Raw genomic sequence first — 19,065 nt, 5'->3', positions numbered from 1 at the left:
ACCCCCATACTGATTTCTGCAGTGGCTGCACAGTTTGCATTCTCACCCACAGTGCACCAGGGTTTGTTTTTCTCCACATCCTCATCAACACTTGTTATTTCTTGTGTTTTTGATTTTAGCTATTCTGACAGGTGTGAGTGATAGCTCCTTGTGGTTTTGATTTGCATTTCCCAGATGACAAGTGATGTTGAACATCTTTTCATGTGTCTATTGACCATCTATGTGTCTTCTTTGGAGAAATTGGGTTTTTTTTGATATTGAGTTGTGTAACTTCTTTATATATTCTGCAAATATGTACATATATCAGATATATCATTTGCAAATATCTTCTCCCATTCAGTAGGTTGCCTCTTTGCTTTGTTGATGGTTTCCTTTGCTGGGCAGAAGCTTTTTATCTTGGGTGTAGCCCCAAGAGCTTAATTTTGCTTTTGTTTCCCTTGCCAGAGGAGACATATATTCAAAAATGTTTCTATGACTGATATTCAAGAAATTATTGCCTATGTTTTCTTCTAGGACTTCCGTGGTTTCAGGTCTCACATTTAGGTCCTTAATCATTTTGAGTTTATTTTTGTGCATGGTGTAAAAAAGGCCTCCAGTTTCTCCAACACTGTTTAAGTGACTGTGTTTACTCCATTGTATATTCTTGCTTCCTTTGTCATAGATTAATTGGCCATAGAAGAATGGGTTTATTTCTGGACTCTATTTTGTTTCATTGATCTGTGTGTCTCTATTTCTGCCAGTGTAATACTGTTATGATTACGACAGATTTTTATCTTGAAAACTAGGATTGTGATGCCTCCAACTTCATTCTTCTTTCTCAAGATTGCTTTGGCTCTTCGGGTTCTTTGGTGGTTCCATGCAAATTTTAGGATTGTTTGCTCTGGTTCTATGGAAATTTGGCATTTTGATAGAGATTGCACTAAATCTGTAGATCGCTTTGTGTAGTGTGAACATTCTCACAATACTGGTTCTTCCAGTCCATAAACATGGAATATCTTTCCACTTGTTTATGTCATCTTCAATTTCTTTCACCAGTGTTTCATAGTTTTCAGACTGTAGGTCTTTCACCTCCTTGGTCAAGTTTATCCCTAGGTATTTAACTCTTTTTGGCACAGTTGTAAAAACGGGATTATTTTCTTAATGTCTCTTCTTGCTACTTCATTATTAATGTATAGAAATGCAACAGATTTCTATATATTAACTTTGTATCCTGTGACTTGACTGAATTCGTTATCAGTTCTAGTAGTTTTTTGGTGGAGTCCTTACTGTTGTTTACATATAGTATCGTGTCATCTGCAAATAGGAGTTGTACTTCTTCTTTTCCAGTTTGGATGCCTTTTCTTTCTTTTTGTTGTCTGATTACTGTGTCTAGGACTTACAGTGCTATGTTGAATAAAAGTGGTGAGAGTGGACATCCTTGACTTGTTCCTGATCTTAGAGGAAAAGCTGTTTCTCACCATTGAATATGGTGTTTTTCATATATGGCCTTTATGATGTTGACCTATGTTCCCTCTAAACCTTTGTTGAGTTTTTATCATAAATGGCTGTTGTACCTTATCAAATTTTTCTGCATCAGTTGAGATGATCATATGGTTCTTATCCTTTCTCTTATTGATGTGATGTATCACATTGATTGATTTGCAAGTATTGAATCACCCTTTCATCCCAGGAATAAAAACCACTTGTTCCTGGTGAATGATCTTTTTCATTATTGTTGAATTAGGTTTGCTAATATTTTGTTGAGAATTCTTGCATCTATGTTCATCAGAGACACTGGCCTATAGTCTTCTTTTTCTTGTAGTGTCTTTATTTGGTTTTGGTATCAGGGTAATGCTGGACTTGTAGAATAAATTTAGAAGCTTTCCTTCCTCTTCTATTTTGGATTAGTTTGAAAAGAATAGGTATTAACTCATCTTTAAATGTTTGGTAGAAATTCACCTGTGAAGCCATCTGGTCCTGGACTTTTGTTTGTTGGGAGTTTTTTTATTACTTGATTTGATTTCTTTGCTAGTAATCAGTCTGTTCAAATTTTCTCTTTCTTCCTCATTCACTTTAGGAAAGTGATACGTTTCTAGGAATTCATCCATTTCTTCTAGGTTGTCCAATTTGTTAGCATGTAATATTTCATAGTATTCTCTTGCAATCTTTTGTATTTCTGTGGTGGTACTTCTCCTCCATTTCTGACTTTATTTTTTTGACTCCTTTTTTGATGGGTTTAGCTAAAGGTTTATCAATTTTTTTGGTGTTTTCATAGAAACAGCTCCTGGTTTCACTGATCTATTCCATTGTGGTTATTTTTAGTCTGTTTAGTTTATTTCTGCTCTAATCTTTATTATTTCCTTCTTTCTACTGGCTTTGGGCTTTGTTCTTTTTCTCTTTCAGGTGTAAGACTGTTGTTTGAGACTTTTCCTGCCTCTTGAGGTAGGCCTGTATTGCTATAATCTTCCCCTGTTGATTTGTTGGTTGACCCATTTATTGTTTAGTAGCATGTTATTTAGCCTCCACACATAGGTGTTCTTTCCAGATTTTTTCTTGTGATTAATTTTTAGTTTCATACCATTGTGGTTGAAAAAGATGCATGATAGGATTTCAGTCTCTTTTAATTTATCGAGACTTGTTTTGTCTAACATGTGATCTGTTCTGGAGAATGTTCCACTTGTACTTGAAAAGAATGTGTATTCTGCTGTTTTTGAATGAAATGGTTTGAATATACTTTAGGTTCATCTGGGTATCATTCAAAGCCACTATTTCCTTGTTTTTTGTCTGGATGATCTATCCATTGATGTAAGTGGGGTGTTAAAGTCCCCTACTATTATGTACTGTCAATTTCTTCCTTTGTGTCTGTTAATAGTTGCTTTATGTGTTTGTACAATTACTATATCCTCTTATTCGATTGTTCCCTTTATCATTATGTAGTGTCCTTTGTCTTAAAGTCTGTGTTGTCTGACAGAGTAAGTATTGCTATGGCAGCTTTCTGTTCACTTCCATTGGCATGATAAATGTTTTTTCATCCCTTCAGTTGCATTCTGCATGTGTCTTTAGGTTTGAAGTGAGTCTCCAGTAGGCAGCATATAGATGGATGTTGCTTTTTTTAATCCATTCAGTCACCCTGTGTCTTTTGATTGGAACATTTAGTCCATTTACATTTAAACTAATTATTGATGGGTATGTACTTATTGCCATTTTGTTACTTGTTTTATGGTTGGTTTTGTATTTTTTCTCTGTTCCTTTCCTGTCTTGCCCTCTTTCCTTGTGGTTTGATGTCTTTCTTGAGTGATATCCTTGGATTCCTTTCTCTTTCTTTTTTGCATATCTATTACTGGCTTTTGATTTGTGATTACCATTAGGTTGACAGATAACATCCTATGCATATAGCAAATATATATTAACTTGATGGTCGTTTAAGTTTGCCCCCATTCTTAAAACACTAAATTTTTACTCCTCCACCCTGCACATTTTATGTATATGATGTCATACTTTACATCCTTTTATTTTGTGAATCCCTTGACTGATTTTATAGGTATAATTGATTTTACTGCTTTTGTGCTTTAACCTTCATACTGGGTTTTATATGATTAATCTACTACTTTTATTATGTTTATATTTACCTGTGAAATTTTTTCCTTTCCCAATTTTCTTCCTCCTAATGATGGCCCTTTCTTTCCAAAGAATTCCCTTTAATGTTTCTTGTAAATCTGATTTAGTGGTGATGAAGTCCTTTACGTTTTGTTTGGGAAACTCTTTTTCTCTTTCAATTCTGAATGATATCCTAGCTGGGTAGAGTATTCATGGAGGCTTTTTCCATTTAGCCCTCTGAATATATCCTACCACTCCCTTCTGGCCTGCAAGGTTTATGCTGAAAAATGAGCTGATAGCCATATGGAGTTTCCTTTGCATATGGCAGTTTTCTCTTGGTGCTTTCAAAACTATCACTGCCTTTTGCCATTTTAATTATTGGTTCTTAGTGTGGACCTTCTTGGGTTCATCTTCTTTGGGGCTCACTGTGCCTCCTAGATCTGTATGTTTTCTTCCCCAGATTAAGAAAGTTTTTAGCTATTACTTCTTTAGATAAATTTTATGCTCCCTTTTCTCTCTCCTCTCCTTCTGGGATCCTGATAATGTGAATATTGTTACACTTAATGGTGTTGCTGAGTTCCCTTAACCTGTTCCCATTTCCTTTTCTTATTTCATTGTTGTTCAGCGTGGTTGCTTTCCATTACTCTGTCTTCCAGCTGACTTATCCTTCTGCTTCCTCTCATCTATGATTGATTCCCTCTTGTAGATTTTTAATTTCATTTATTGAGTTCTTCATCACTGGTTCTTTTTTATATTTGGGGATACATTCCTCTGTCTCATTTTGTCTAAATCTGTCTGCTTCTACGTACTAGGAAAGTCAGCTACATCTCCTGCTCTTGAAAGCAGTGACCTCATGAAGAAGAGGTCCTGTAGTGCCCTGTAGTACCATGTGTTCTGCTCAGGGGTGTCTCTGATGTGTGTTGCATGCACCCTACTGTTCTGGCTGAGCCGTGTCTGCCTTCAGTCCAGTTGGCTAGTGACCCACTTTGCCTGTTGTGGCAGGGTTTGCTCTCGGTGCTGGTTAAGGGGCCAGACTGGGGCTGCCTTGGTCTTGTAGTTGGATGAGACCAGATTCCTGCCTTCAGCCCGTTTGCCAGGGCTATGGTTGGACCAACCTGCAGGGCACTGTCCCTGCCTTGTCTCCGACATCAGATGTCTGCTCCAAGCCTGCTGCCGGGGCTCCAGTAGAATGAATCTTCCCCTCTGCCCGGGGCAGGAGTCACTTTGGAGTGGAGCCGGTCCCCGCCAAGGCTGCTTAAAGTAGGGCAGGTTGGATGGTGTGAATGCCCAGGAGAACGCACAGCAGGGTGTGGTATTAGCAAGGTAGGTGGAGGGTGTTGGCACTGGTTCCTGCAAGTGTCGGGAGTCTAGGCTCAGGCAGAGGAGGAATGGTGCCCCCCCCCGGCGTCGCCCAGCTCTTTTACTCTTGCCAAAGTCTCACGAAGGTCACTGCCTCTCCAACACATGATTAGTGACTGAGTCTTCCCTTATAGCCCAGGTGCTTTCCAAACTGCTGCTTCGATGCTGTATCTCAGCAGGGCTGTTTGTTTGAAGGGTGGGACTCAGTTTCCTATTGCCATCCAGCTCTCCCAGAGCTAAGCCCCACTGGGTTCCAAAGCTTCTCAGTGCAGGTCCCCCATGGCCAGAGTGCCTGATGGAGGGTCCTCTCCCTTCTCTGCGCTTGTGGTATCCCCCTCATTTGTGGCTAGTCTCACCATCCCTACTGCATCTCTGCCTCTCCTGCTCTTTTCCATGTATCCCCCTCTCTATCATTAACTGTGGAAAGTGTGTTGTGCCAGTCTTCAGGTCATTTTCATAGTTGTACTGATGTGGCTGTTATCTAGGTGTGTCCGTGGGACCAGGTGAGCTTAGGAGCCTCCTACTCCACCATCTTTTCTAAAGCCACCATTTGTCAGGGTGGCATGAAACTGACCTTGCACCTGGCTGGCCATCAAGAACACCTACCTTGTCCTGCTTCATCCCACTCTCATCCACAGCACTGCCAGCTCACGCAAGCAGCTTTGCCAGTATGTTGAGCAAATGCACTCTGAAGGACACAGACCTGCGGTCCTCCTGACTTCACTATGTACTGATACACAAGGTGCTTATCCGTGCTCTGAGCCGGCCTTGTTGCTCCCTATTCCAAGACATGGGAATAGAGTTCCTGTCTGTAAAGGCATCTGGCCTATGGTAGGTGCCCAACAGCAATAACCTTGTCATACCTTTACCCTAAACCTCTCTCCTGGTCTCCCTACCCATCTAAACTTAAACTCAGGTAAGTTTCAAGAAAGAACCCCTGCCACACAGAGGATGCAACAGGTGAGCCTCATCCCACTCTGGGGGTACTAAAAGTAGATGACAAGCTAGAGCAGGTCAGAGCAAGACTGTTTAGTACTCGCAGCAAATAGCAGGGCCGTCAGCCTAGCTGTGCTGGTGCCCCCGGCCCCCACGTTCTGTGGGGTGACTCAGTGTGGCCTGCTGGGTCATATGCCACCAAGAGCTGTCAACACTTTTTGCAGCAGGCACCAACCAAGCCAGTGCCCTCAACCAGGGGGTCTCATGCTGACCTACCTGGTTGCCTTGATGAGCAGCCGCAGCAAGTGCTCGGGACCAGGCAGCAGCGTCCGGTGGGGTGCAGGGCGGACTGCCTCCCTGAGGGAGTAGACGGCTGCCATGTGCTTCGCTCCAAAGGAGCAGAACCATGGGAGTTGCAAAAGGTCTCTTCAGTTCCGTCCTCAGCAGGGCCTCTTCTCTGTGAGGGAAAAACCACATTTCAGAAATAGTTATCAACATTTACACAAAGAATGGGGACAAATGGTGCTGGACTAGACCAGCCTCCCCGTTGGCAGTGACGTCTGTTCTCCTCACCGAGGGACAGAGGCGAGTGAAAGGCAAAGAGCTTAAGCTGCAGTTTTTTAAGAGCATGAAGCGGTAGCACACATCCTTCCTAACCTGGTGCTCATGTCTAGATCAATATAGCCTGCTCACTTGATACATGTAACAACAACAAAGAATGATTACCTCACTTTAACCTAAGACAGCTGATCGGAATCCCTGCCATTTATCCGTCTCTGGTTCATGTTTATAGACTGAGGGAGCCCAGCTCTACATCAGTGTCTGGTATTCTTTATACACCGTTAAGCATCAAACTCCGAGCATCCTGAGGTTTTTCAAATACGTTTACTCAGACTTCCAATTCCACTATTGGCAAAGGAAGTCTTCCACAGGTGCAGCCTGGCAGTAACACGAAGGCACTGAAGAGTGAATAGATGCAGTCACAGTCTGGTGAGGAGTCCACACTCAGAGGAAGGGTGATAGATAGCATGAGTTCCCGGGGCGCCTGGGTGGCTCAGTTGGTTAAGCGACTGCCTTCGGCTCAGGTCATGATCCTGGAGTCCCTGGATCGAGTCCCGCATCGGGCTCCCTGCTCGGCAGGGAGTCTGCTTCTCCCTCTGACCCTCCCCCCTCTCATGTGCTCTCTCTCTCATTCTCTCTCTCTCAAATAAATAAATAAAATCTTAAAAAAAAAAAAGATAGCATGAGTTCCCTCTTTATGCTGCTTTTACTCGGGGGTCAAGCTAAGTGGTAAGGCTACTGGTAGAAAAACCATAGCCTTTACGCCCCGGGAAGTCAGCCTAGTTGAGAGCAACCCAAAAAGGGAAAGAACTAGAGGGCAGATCCCCAAATCCTGTCTGTCCACATCTCCAGCTAACCCCTAAGCCACATAGGCATTGAGTGGTCATAGAAGCTGAGCTACAGATAAAAGATGTGAGCTGTGATTGGAACTTCCGCCCAAAAAAACATTTTGAAGGTCAAGTCCAACCAAGTTAATTGCCTGCTAAAACAAAAGAAACCACTCATCTGAGAAAAATAACAGAATACAGAGGCTTCACAATTTGATGTCCATAATAGCCATTCATAACATGCAGTGTGCAAATAAGGAAGAAAATGCAACCCTATCTCAAGGACAAAAGGCAATCAACCAAGACCAACTCCAGCTAATCCAGATGTTAGAACTTGCAGATAAGGATTTTAAAACAACTATTATAACTATCAGTGATGTAAAGGGAAATAGATTCATAATGAATGAAAAATAGCAAATATGGAAATGAGAAATGATTTTTTAATGAAATGAAAATAATAAAACAAAAATCTCTAAAATGAAAAAAAATTATAGATGGTCTTCACAGAATGGAGAGGACAGTGAAAAAGGTAGTAGGTAAAAGGTAAAAAGTTAGCGAACTTGTAAATCAACAGAATTTATCCACTGTGAATAACAAAAGATTTTTTTTTAAGGAGAACAGAACCTCAGAGACATGTTATTTAATATCGAATAGTCTAGGATGGTTATAATAGGACTCTGAGAAGAGAATGAGGCAGGTAAAATATTCTAAGAAATAAATAATGGTCAGATTTTTCACAAATGTGATGAAAGACAAGTTTATAACTTTGAGTTGCTCAATGAACACCAAGCAGGAGAAACAGAAGGCCTAGTCAGTCAAATTATTGAAAGCCAAAAATTAAAGAGCCGATCTTGAAAGCATCAAGAGAAAAGCAACACAATGCACACAGGGTAACAACAATTTGTTTTATGACTGACTTTTCATCAGAAACTACTGAAGTCAGAAAACAGCAGAACAATGTCTTTAAAATTCTTAGTAGGGAGGAAGAGACTGTCACACCAGCATTCTCTATCAAGTAAAAATGTCCTTTAAGAATGAAAGTGAACTAAAGATATTTTCAGATAAAGAAAAAATAAGGATTCATCACCAGAAACCTACACTGTAAAAAATAAAATACCTAATAAAAGATGGAGGAAGTAGATCTTTATGTTTACAGGGGTTTTGTATTTTATACACAATGGTACATGAAATAACCTACAAAAAATTAAGGATGTATATTGTATGCCTACAATAACTAAAGTAGTACAGCTTTTATAAAATAGAAAGATTAAGTTAGAATTCCAAAAATAAATCAAATGAATATATATTTATTTACTTGCTTGCTTGCTTGCTTAAAGGACAAGAACCTTAGGAGGAACAACAGGGCAAATCAAAGCAAAATGGTAAACCCAAACTTAATCCTATCACTGATTGCACAAGACATGCTAGTGGAGAAAACGATACAATTAAAATGCAGAAATTATCAAAATGACTAAAAACAGATTCAACTATATTTTAAGATGTCTGCAGTTCCTCCCTGAGCTGGACTGAGTGACTCGCTTAGAATAGCATGGGCAGAAGTGATGGTGTTGGACTTCTGATACTAGTTCATAAACGGCATGCCCCTCCTACCTTGCTCTCTCTTGGATGCTGGCTCTGGAGAAGGGCAGCTGTCATACCACGTGGACCATCCTGCAGCACTCTGGAGAGGCCCATGTGAAGGGAAACTGAGGCCTCCCATCAATAACCAGGACCAACTGGCCAGTCATGTAATGAGCCGTCTCTATAAGGACATTCTCCAGCGAAGCCTGAAGATGGATGGCTATAGCCTGGTCAACATCTTGTCTACATTCCCATGAAAGACCCCAAGCCAGAACTACCTATCTAAACTATTGCTAAATTCCTGACCCACAGAAATTGTGAGAAAATAACTCTTAAGCCACTAAACTTGTTAACGTGTAATACAATAGAGAACTAATGCATGCACCTATAAGAGGCATACTTTTTTTTTCACTGATATAAATTTTTAAAGATTTTATTTGTTTATTTGAGAGAGTGCAAAAGCAATCACAGAGGGAGAGGGAGAAGCAAACTCGCCGCTGAGCAGGGAGCCTGATGCAGGGCTCGATCCCAGGACCCTGAGATCACGACCTGAGCTGAAGGCAGATGCTTAACTGACTGAGCCACCCAGGCGCCCCTAGTTGATACAAATTTTTATTTTTTAAGTTTTTATTTAAATTCCAGTTAACATGCAATGTAGTATTAGTTTCAGATGCACAACATAGTGATTCAACACTTTCATGCATCACCCTGTGCTCATCACAACAAGTGCATTCCTTCATCCCCATCGCCTATTTCAGCCATCACCCACCCACCCCCTCTTCTGGTGATCATCAGTTTGTTCTCTATAGCTAAGAGTCTGTTTCTTGGTTTGAAGAAACATCCTTTAAATACAAAGACACATGTTGAAAGTAAGTAATTGGAAAATGATACAGCATGTAAACAGTACCCCTAAGTCTGGAGTAGGCAAATGATTAGAACAGCCATTTCAGCAAAAAAAAGATACACAGATGGCAAACAAGCACATGAAAAGATGTTCAACATTATGAGTCATTAGGAAAATGCACATTGAAACCCCCGTGCAATGCCACTACGGTACACTTGGCAGATGCCTACAATTGCAATGACTGACCGTACCAAGTGTCGACGAGAACGTGCAGCGACTGGAAATACCATACACTGCTGGTGGAAATGGAAAAAGATGATCACTTTGCAAAACAGCCATTTCTTAATAGCTACCCTCTGATTCCAGCATGCCCCTCCTTGATATTTACCCAGTACAGAGATTTGTACACAAATGTCCACAGCAGCTTTTTTTTTTTTTAAAGATTTTTTTTATTTATTTGAGAGAGAGAGAGAGCACATGAGAGGGGGGAGGGTCAGAGGGAGAAGCAGACTCCCTGCTGAGCAGGGAGCCCAATGCGGGACTCGATCCCGGGACTCCAGGATCATGACCTGAGCCGAAGGCAGTCGCTTAACCAACTGAGCCACCCAGGCGCCCCCAGCAGTTTTCTTTCTAACAGCCAAAAAATGGAAACAACCAAAACAAACCTCCTGAGCAATAAAAATATTCCTAAGGTGTCCTCTCCAACATGGATAAATCTCAGAATTACTATGTTAAATGAAAGAAGCCTCCTCCACTACCAAAAGTACACATACTGTGTGGATTCATTGCTATAAAACTCGAGGAAATGTAAAGTAAACTCCTCTATCATCATAAAAGGCCGTCACTGGGTTGTCTGGAGATGAGAGAACTATGACAAAAGGCCAGTGAGGAAACTTGCAGGGCAATGGGTTGGTTTGCTACCTTGATTTTGTTGACAGTATTATGGGTATATACAGACGTCAAACCTAACAGACTGTGCACTCTATATAAGTGTAGTTGATTGGAGGTCAGCTAACTCTCAGGAAAGCTGAAAAAATATAGTATGATCACCTTTATACATACATTTTTACCTAAATGCAAATGAATAAAGTATTTTTAAAAGCAAGTATTAGCAGCCTCTCAAAATGCAGTGTTAAAAAGTAAGGGAAATGTACAGGTCAGCTGATCTAGGTTATCGGCCCCATTCTTGCTCTGTCAGCTCATCAGCTGTGACACACTGGGTAAATGGCTTAATGTCTCTGGTGACCTCAGTGTTCTCAAAATTAGCAAATGATAGAGTAGAACTAGATGTTCTGTAAGGTTGCTCAGAGCTCCCAATTAGATAATCCTTCCGTGCCTGTAGGAAAGAAGGCTAATCTCTATTCTCCTTTGTTGTAGATTTCCAATGCACACAGCCAGCAGATGGACGATCTCTTTGATATCCTCATTAAGAGTGGAGGTAGGTCACAAGTCACATCACACCCCGAGTAACCTTTTATGACAAGTTTATGAACATTTTCCTTTAGAGTTCATGGCCTATCTTGGAGTAGTGAGAAACGTAGTCTAATTCCAACCAAGTTTACTGTTTTCAATATGTTCAATTAGGACATTAAAACAACTTATAAATGGAGGAAAAGTCACTGTTTCAGCTTAAAACAATAACATAATGTTAGATTTTATCCATAGATCTATGCCTGCTGAAAACACAGACCATCTCAAAATAGCCAAGTAGAGCCAAATTTAAATTCCACGTTGAAAAACTTCAAAACCTGTCCCATACATAGGTGATTGTGAGGGGGATAAAAGCACTCGGCTGCACACACTAATGTTGTAACAACCACCTTACGTAGAACAGGCCCTAGTATCTTGGTGAAAATTTAAAGGCAGTTTTAAAGCACTTTCTACGTGTAATTGAAAATCTTAGCCTTTATAGTGTATCATCTTAAAAAGGGATAAAGGATATTAACCACACACACACACACACACACAAAATCAAGGATCTCTACCTCAGCAAATGTATCTTTCAAAATAAGTATAAAAATCAGTATTTTAAAATTGAAAATGCTGTTTTGGAATAAAGTATTCTTAAGTTACCTGGATGAAAGGAGTTTTATTTAGATTTTTAAACAATGGTCAACATTTCTCCGTTCATAGCAGGTACTATTTGGTTTTGAAGACACAAGGAAATTCCTGATATTTAATTATAGCTCTACACACGCAGATAGATTTTTTTTCTAAGAACTACACTGGCCTCGCAAAATAACTTCTATCTATGCTATGGAAATAAACGTTTCACGGCCTGATTTTAAGGTGTTTTTTTTTTTTTAATGCATTTTGCCAAACCTGGTGAAAATAAAGACTTTCTCATTGATTAAAGGGAGTAATTTTTACAGCCTAAACTTAGAAATTAAAATGTGACAAAGTCATCAAATGAGTTATTTCCTACAAGTAATTTTTTTTTAATGGCCAAGTATCCAATGAGGACATTATATTATTGTGAACTAATACCAATGATAATGAAAACAGAGATTTAAAGAGTTGATTCTGAGACTGGTTACCTAGAACTGTCAGCTTTCAGAACAATTCTAGAGCGGACTACAGGAAATGACAAACAACAAACTGTACTCAAGACACACGCAGGGAGAAGAATCAGTCCGCTCGGTCGACACAGTGCACACGGTCAGTCCACATGGTTGACAACTCACACACAGGAGTCTGAGTGTTTCTGCATCCCAGTCACTGAGTTCCCACAGCTCTTAGCAGATCCATTTCTCCTCCAGTATTTGCATAGAAATGAAACCAATGAGATACCCATAAGAAAGTAAAAGAGAAACTTTATCCAAATAAATGTATTAAATGAACGCTGGTATCTAGAGCAGATGGTGCCTTCACTTTCTACTTGATCTGGCAAGGAAGAACTCATCATCAGTGCTTATTAACACATCTGCCAGATCTTTAAGATTTTAGGTAAACTCAGAAAACGAGACAAAAAAGTCAGAAAAATAAGGAAAAGAAGGTCAAAGGAGCTGTGTGTTAGCTTTAATTCGGGAATAAAATAAGATGGCTTTGTATCTCTTTAGAACTTTATGCAGAACATATATGGCTGAACTGGGCACGCAGTTCAACTGTAACAGTAATAGGAAAAAGAATATGATTAGATCCGTCATGATATTCAGAAGGTACTTCATGTCTGCACAAACGGGACATACCTTTTGACTTTAAGGGTGGCAACCGCAGTGATGGCAGATCCACGGTAGCCTGTCTGAAGCCTGAAGTAACCGAGAACAAGGACCCAAAGATCAATACTCAAATAAATCCACCGACTCCTACCTAGTGGCATACAACTGCATGTGATGCTTACCACTCTTACTAAAAAGGATAGAAAGCATATCAGAATGTTATAAATTTAAATGCTTGTTTAACTAAAATGAGCCATCACCCTCTAGGTTACCAAGGAGCATACCTGACCAACAGCATTCTCTTCCTCCTACCCCTACGATGGTCTGTGTCTAAGTCCTCACAGAATAGTTAAACAACTGTCCTGGTAATTGATAGAAATGTTTCCAGAGTAGTAAATCATTACTTACTGATCACTTCCGTTATTTTGCACAGAGATTTCCCTCCCTATCAAAGAGGAGCCTTCGCCTATTTCCAAAATGAGACCAGTGACAGCCAGCATCACCACAATGCCAGTCAACACAGTGGTGTCCCGGCCACCACCACAGGTCCAGATGGCACCACCCATCTCCTTAGAACCCATGAGCAGTTTATCTGCCAGCTTAGAGAACCAGCTGGAAGCTTTCTTGGATGGCACTTTACCCTCGGCCAACGAAATTACTCCACTACAAAGCAGCAGTGACGACAGGGAGCCCTTCTCTCTGATCGAGGACCTCCAGAACGATCTGCTGAGTCACTCGAGCGTGCTGGACCACTCACACTCCCCCATGGAGACTTCCGAGGCCCAGTTTGCTGCCAGCACCCCATGTCTGTCACTTGACCTTTCGGACTCAAACTTGGACAACATGGAGTGGCTGGACATTACCATGCCTAACACGTCAGGACTCACTCCCCTCAGCACGCCCGCTCCCAGCATGTTCTCCGCTGACTTTCTAGATCCACAGGACCTGCCCTTGCCGTGGGACTAACATCACAGATTGTCCTTCGAGTCCATGACGTTTAAGAAGATGAAGATCATTCTCAAAGGTCAGGTTTTAGAGACAGATCCATAGTTGCATTGTTGCAATTACAATATGTTGTCACGGGAAGAAGGGATAGATGGTCACAGCCTGGAAACCGAGTGTGAAAACATTTCACTGCACTGAGGCAGTGAATTTCTACAACTTAACATAGCACAGGGCCTTCTGAAAAATCACTGGTCAAAGAAGACTCACCTGTTTCTCCAGACTTTGGCAAAGAATGAATAAAGACAGAAGAGTGATGTGTGCAGGAGCGTGACACGAGGATGCTCTGGTCATCAACTGAACTACACTTACGCCTCTGCGGTCACCTTAAGACCCCACCTACAAGGCAGACAGCTCCACTCCCTACGAGAGTGCCCGTGGCGGGAGGTGAGCGGCCCCTGCATGCGGTCTGTCCTAGAACAGGCCGGAGCCGGGCCCCGGGCAGCAGAGGCCGTGGAGGGCGCCCGCCCGTTCCCAGACAGCTTGCAGCTGCAGACTTCTGCCTCCGTTCGGAAACCAACATCGTTTTCCTGTGTCGTAGTTTGTGATTTGGGGAATCTTACCGTAGCTTCCCACATTTAAATTGAAGTGGAAGATCTTTCACTGTCACCTGATGTCTCCAAAATACTGTCCTTTTAAACCATCCACTGTACAAAGTCCACGTATACTGATAACACTGAAAATTCTATTAGCGACCCTCGGGGTTGATTAGATGGATTTTAATGTGTATATTAGACATTTGTATGTACACTCTGACATTGTGGTATGTACAGCCTACATTGGGGTAAGGAATTGGGTATCCAGTGGTCCTACTTGTTTTAGTAACTCAACTATTTCTAGAGTACTTGAGCCATGTGTATTTCCATATTTAAAGAAATGCCGACTGATTTCAGGTAACCAGACCCATCTCAAAGAACCAAGGAAGGCTTTAGTGTAAAATACCCTTCTGAGCTGTTGAGTTGCAAAGAGAGGGCAGAGGAGAAGTGTGCCAGGAGCCCCGAATGTTCCTTGCAGGGGCTCCGGGTGAGAATCTCAGCGGGCTGGCTGCCGGGCCCCAGCTCTGGCCGCCTCTTCTCAGCCGTTTTCCCAGACGGTCATTTTTCAGGCTTGTAACTGGATGATATACCCGAGCTCTCACTAGATTAGCAAGCCGAAGATAGAAAAACTGGAGGTTTTACTAGTCATTGTTTTATATAGAAAAGAAGTTATCACACATTTGCTGAGTAGTTTAAGAATTTTTTAAAATGCCAACTATCACAGGACTTCCAAAATTATTTCAGGCTAGTCATTTAAGGATATGACAAAATGTAAATAACTGAAAGAAAAAAAAAAAAAAAAACCTAAATCTACCAAAAAAGTGTGAAGGTGTTTGTTAAATAATATTATCACGCTCTACACCTCACTTCGTGTAAACCCGAGGGTCAGGTTGCTTTCTCTGGGTCCTTAGATGGTGATATTTCCACAGTGACATGAAAGAGCCAACCTGACCCATTATTCGGAAAGAATTTGGGCATCACTGCTGGGTTTGCGCTTTGCCTAAGAGCTGATCTTACTTCATATCTTTATCTTGGTTTGTAGATTTTACTCCATGTAAGGAAAGTTTGTTTTTCCAGTATTCAGCCGCCCAGAACACTGGAGCCCTCTGTTAACTGGCATTTCCCAACTTGAAAGACTTTGGAAGGGTTCAGGGCAGAAGCGGTTATGCTCAGTGTGGTCTGAGGGAGTAGTTTAAACGTTTAGAAACTGGTTATCCCACGCCTGGAATCCAGTAACCTGGTTCAGCACAACGCCACCATGTGAGCCAGGCCAAGAGAGTGTGTCACCCCAGGTGGGACGGGCGACCCCAGTCCGTCCCTTCCAGAAGGGCCTGTCTCCGGGGACAGGGCTGTCTACTTGGGCAGGTACTGTCTGAGGGTGGTCTTGGCCGTGGGTTTTTGTCTGGGGCTTACCTCCTCCACACGTGGACTCGTAGGAGGCAAGTGACCAGCTAGCGCTGTTGACTCTCATGGACTTTGTATTTCCACCAGCCTGAGTTACGCACCGAGATGCTTTCCTCGCCCTCGGCTCTCCCGTTGCTTTTTCAAAACAAGGTCTGAAACGTGCCACAGGAAGGGTGCTGTCCAAAAATACACACTTGAGTGCAGAGAATGCCAGCCCACTAGCCTGCTTGCTTTTGACTAGGAATTGCTGAAGTACCCACTTCACACATGGGTTCAAACCCTTACATACAGGGCTTCCTCGAAAGGGAGGGCCAGGAGCCTCCCGACCCGAACTCCACCAGCCCCCCACTCGCACCATTCCGCCGCGCCCTCCCGTCCTGGCTCGGGCGACAGCCCGCGTGGCAGGGAAGCCACCGTCCGGGGTCCCAGCTCCGTGTTCGAGGTTAGCGTGAGGACGCAGACGTGTGCAGCAGGTGACGTGACCAAAGACAACGCTGTCATCGAGGCCCCTCTGACCTGACTCGCTGTACACAGGGTAAGCGGTGGGAAAGGCGTGCCCCACAGAGGACTATCTTTATTGTCACAGCCATAAAGCACAGGGCAGGCCGGCCGGGATGCGTGCGTGTAGTGTAGACGTGGGAGTGTGGTCCGCCGTCTTGCAGAACATCATATTGCCAAGGCAAGAACCAGCTCCTGGACATGCGCCCTCCCGTCCAGTCTGACTTCCCTGAATGTTCCCGAAACACCGCGCATCGAGCTTGCCTCTCTAGGGTATGCAAGTACCAGCTCGTGTGCTCCGGGGCGGGATGCACGGAAAGCCCAGAGCTTCTCCGGGCTTTGCGAGTCTAGGGGCCTGGGGTCACCTTGGAGATTTCAGCAGCGCATGTCTAGGGAGGCCCCTCCGGCGTGTTGCTGGGGGTTCGCGTGCTAGCGTTCTTCCTGAATTGTGCAATCTACTGTACAGTATTGGCCACATATTTGTACATAGATATATTCTCAATTCGTGGGATTTCTTGCTCAGATACTCTGTGTTTTATAGGACTATTTTTGTAATGCTAGAGAGATCTTATTTAAGTTTCCTTTTTAAAAACTGCCCGGTTCTGTGATCCATGTAACTGACACTTTAGGAAGTGCGATTTCGGAAGGCAGTCTGGTGCAGCCCCGAGTGATGTGTCGGCAGCATGTCACCCATTTGGTCACCACAGTGGACTCAGGCTTCCTCTGCCCTCCCCCCCCCCCAGATCATTCCAGGCCACCTCGCTTTCTTCGGCGCCCGTTCAGAATTCCCAGGCTGAAACCAGCCACACAGCTGTCCCCACAAGTGATGGGACAGTCCCTCTCCCATCCCCAGACAGGCTCCTGCCGGCGGTCACTTTAGAGAGGGACGGCCCGTTTCTCCGGATCCACACAGAACCCTCCCTGTTGGGTCACCCCTCTCCGCACACATGCATCCTCCTGACCCCTGGCAACAGAGCAGACTACCGAACTGTCCACTGCCCTGGAGGCCACGGAATTAGCCCAGGTGATCCAAGCGCGTTAACTGGAAGGGCAGCTCCGTCGAGGAGCACAGCTTCCGAGGGCAGGTCTGTGTGTTTGGAGAGCATCCTAACTGCGCTTCGGCTCACCTTCTAAGTGGCTGTAGTCCCCACTGGAAAATAACAAGACGCGGCCATTCTTTGCCCTGTCTCCAACCCTGCCGATGCGCAGGTCTGTCCGGGCCACCTTTTCCATTTGTGAAGTGACTCTGCCTGCAGGACCACAAGGAGGCCCCCGTGTGCTCCCCGTTCACCCCTCCTCGCACTATCCGAGGAGTACGTGCGTCCCCGCAGAGGCTTTCTAAGCCGCGATCTCGGATTCAAGGCCCGGGCGCCACCCAGCTGCCCGTGTTTACAAAAGAGCGCTTCCCCCTCTGCACTAACACATAGCTCTGTGAATCGTGACCAGGAACTGTCACCGTTCTGTGACAGCAGGATGGCAATCTCAGACCAGAGGTGCCGTCTGGAATCTAAACAGGTCATTGGCGATAATCAGTACAGCTAGTCATGTTCAACAGAGCTTTGTGCCAACTACTAAGAGAAAGCTTTAACCAAGTTCATAGAATCACCGCGACTCATAACAATTACCTCTCGACATTCTGCTGTAAGGAAACTTGCTGACTGGGGACGAGGAGGGAGCATTTAGGAGAGGGTTTAGTATCTACCAAAAGTACTTAACCTCAAGTAACCAAGAGTAATGCAAACTTGCTTTAAAGGAACCAAAGGCATTGCCAAGTATTTGCCAAAAGGAGGCACTTTTTATTTAAAATTTGAGACTAACGAGATCTCAACAGTCAGTCCCAAAAAGGTATTACCCATTTAAGGTTATAATTTTCACAAAGATGTAGATACTTCTCTGTTGTTTTCATGTAAAATAGTATAGATTTGTTTTGTTGGTTTAAGAATAATACATATTTAGTAGTAATACAGAGCTTCTTCCTAAGTGCAGATTAGTTTCCTTTTCTCTTGCTTGCAATAGAAACACAGCGTGATAGGTGTTTCTCTTCTTATTTTCATGGTCACATTATGTCTTAGCATCTCACTTTATGAAAACAAGGAGAAAGATACCAACCTACAGAGCCCCGCTTACTAAAGCACTAGCTTAATAAACAAAAAAATTATGGCAATCGGGGGGTCCATTCATGTATTGCCTTTATGTTGTTTTTTAAAAGAAAACCATGATGCCTTTGTATTTGCTGTTTGCACCCCTGAAATCAATTCCGTATCATGTCTGAATGCCATACATTTTGCACATGTACTGTACATAGTAACGCATACTGTATTTTTATATGTGTGCACAGTTATCATCAGATCTTTTGTACATAGTGGCAGTATTGTAGCCGGTCGGGAAACGTTTGATATCTCAGCAATTTTGCATTTTTGTGTCTCAAATAAAAAACATTTTGATGTACTACCGGTTCTTGCTATGCGGAGGGCGGACCACACCCTATGGGTCGGGCGAGCCCCAGCAGAGCTGGGCACGGGCACGGGCTTCGCAGGGGTCCCCACCTTCAGAACACCCCTCACAGCACCTGGCCACAGACAAAACCGAGGCGAACTCTGCAGCTCACACGTCAAGGGGACCTCCCTCCCCCAAGCCCAGGAACGCGGGATACAAAATAGAAGCCGGGACTGGCTGAGCTTGAACGTGACAACATTGACACCAAAGTCATGTTCCTTCTCCTACAAGCGTAAGGAAGCACTGCAGGGAAGGAAGGCCTGATAAAGCATGGAGAGCACGTCCAC

The 19,065-nt window shown here is 43.2% G+C and overlaps 1 protein-coding gene across 9 annotated transcripts in view; it reads left to right on the top strand.

Moving 5' to 3' along the window:
* MRTFB (myocardin related transcription factor B) overlaps window positions 1-18,730 on the top strand; it is a 185,497-nt gene extending 166,767 nt beyond the window's left edge. For all 9 annotated transcript variants that reach the window (XM_081819987.1, XM_081819993.1, XM_081819988.1 and 6 more), the window contains 2 exons: window positions 11,062-11,122; window positions 13,276-18,730. In XM_081819987.1, coding sequence (XP_081676113.1) covers window positions 11,062-11,122; window positions 13,276-13,808 — 594 coding nt within the window. In that variant the 3' untranslated portion in view covers window positions 13,809-18,730. The remainder of the gene's footprint in view (window positions 1-11,061; window positions 11,123-13,275) is intronic.
* Window positions 18,731-19,065: the final 335 nt, after the last annotated feature.

The sequence above is a fragment of the Leptonychotes weddellii genome, chromosome 5 (assembly GCF_054177405.1).
Source record: "Leptonychotes weddellii isolate Sample4059 chromosome 5, ASM5417740v2, whole genome shotgun sequence".
In the NCBI taxonomy this organism is placed as follows: domain Eukaryota; kingdom Metazoa; phylum Chordata; class Mammalia; order Carnivora; family Phocidae; genus Leptonychotes; species Leptonychotes weddellii.
Note: the sequence above shows the minus strand (reverse complement) of the source record. Positions and strands in the feature narration are given on the sequence as shown.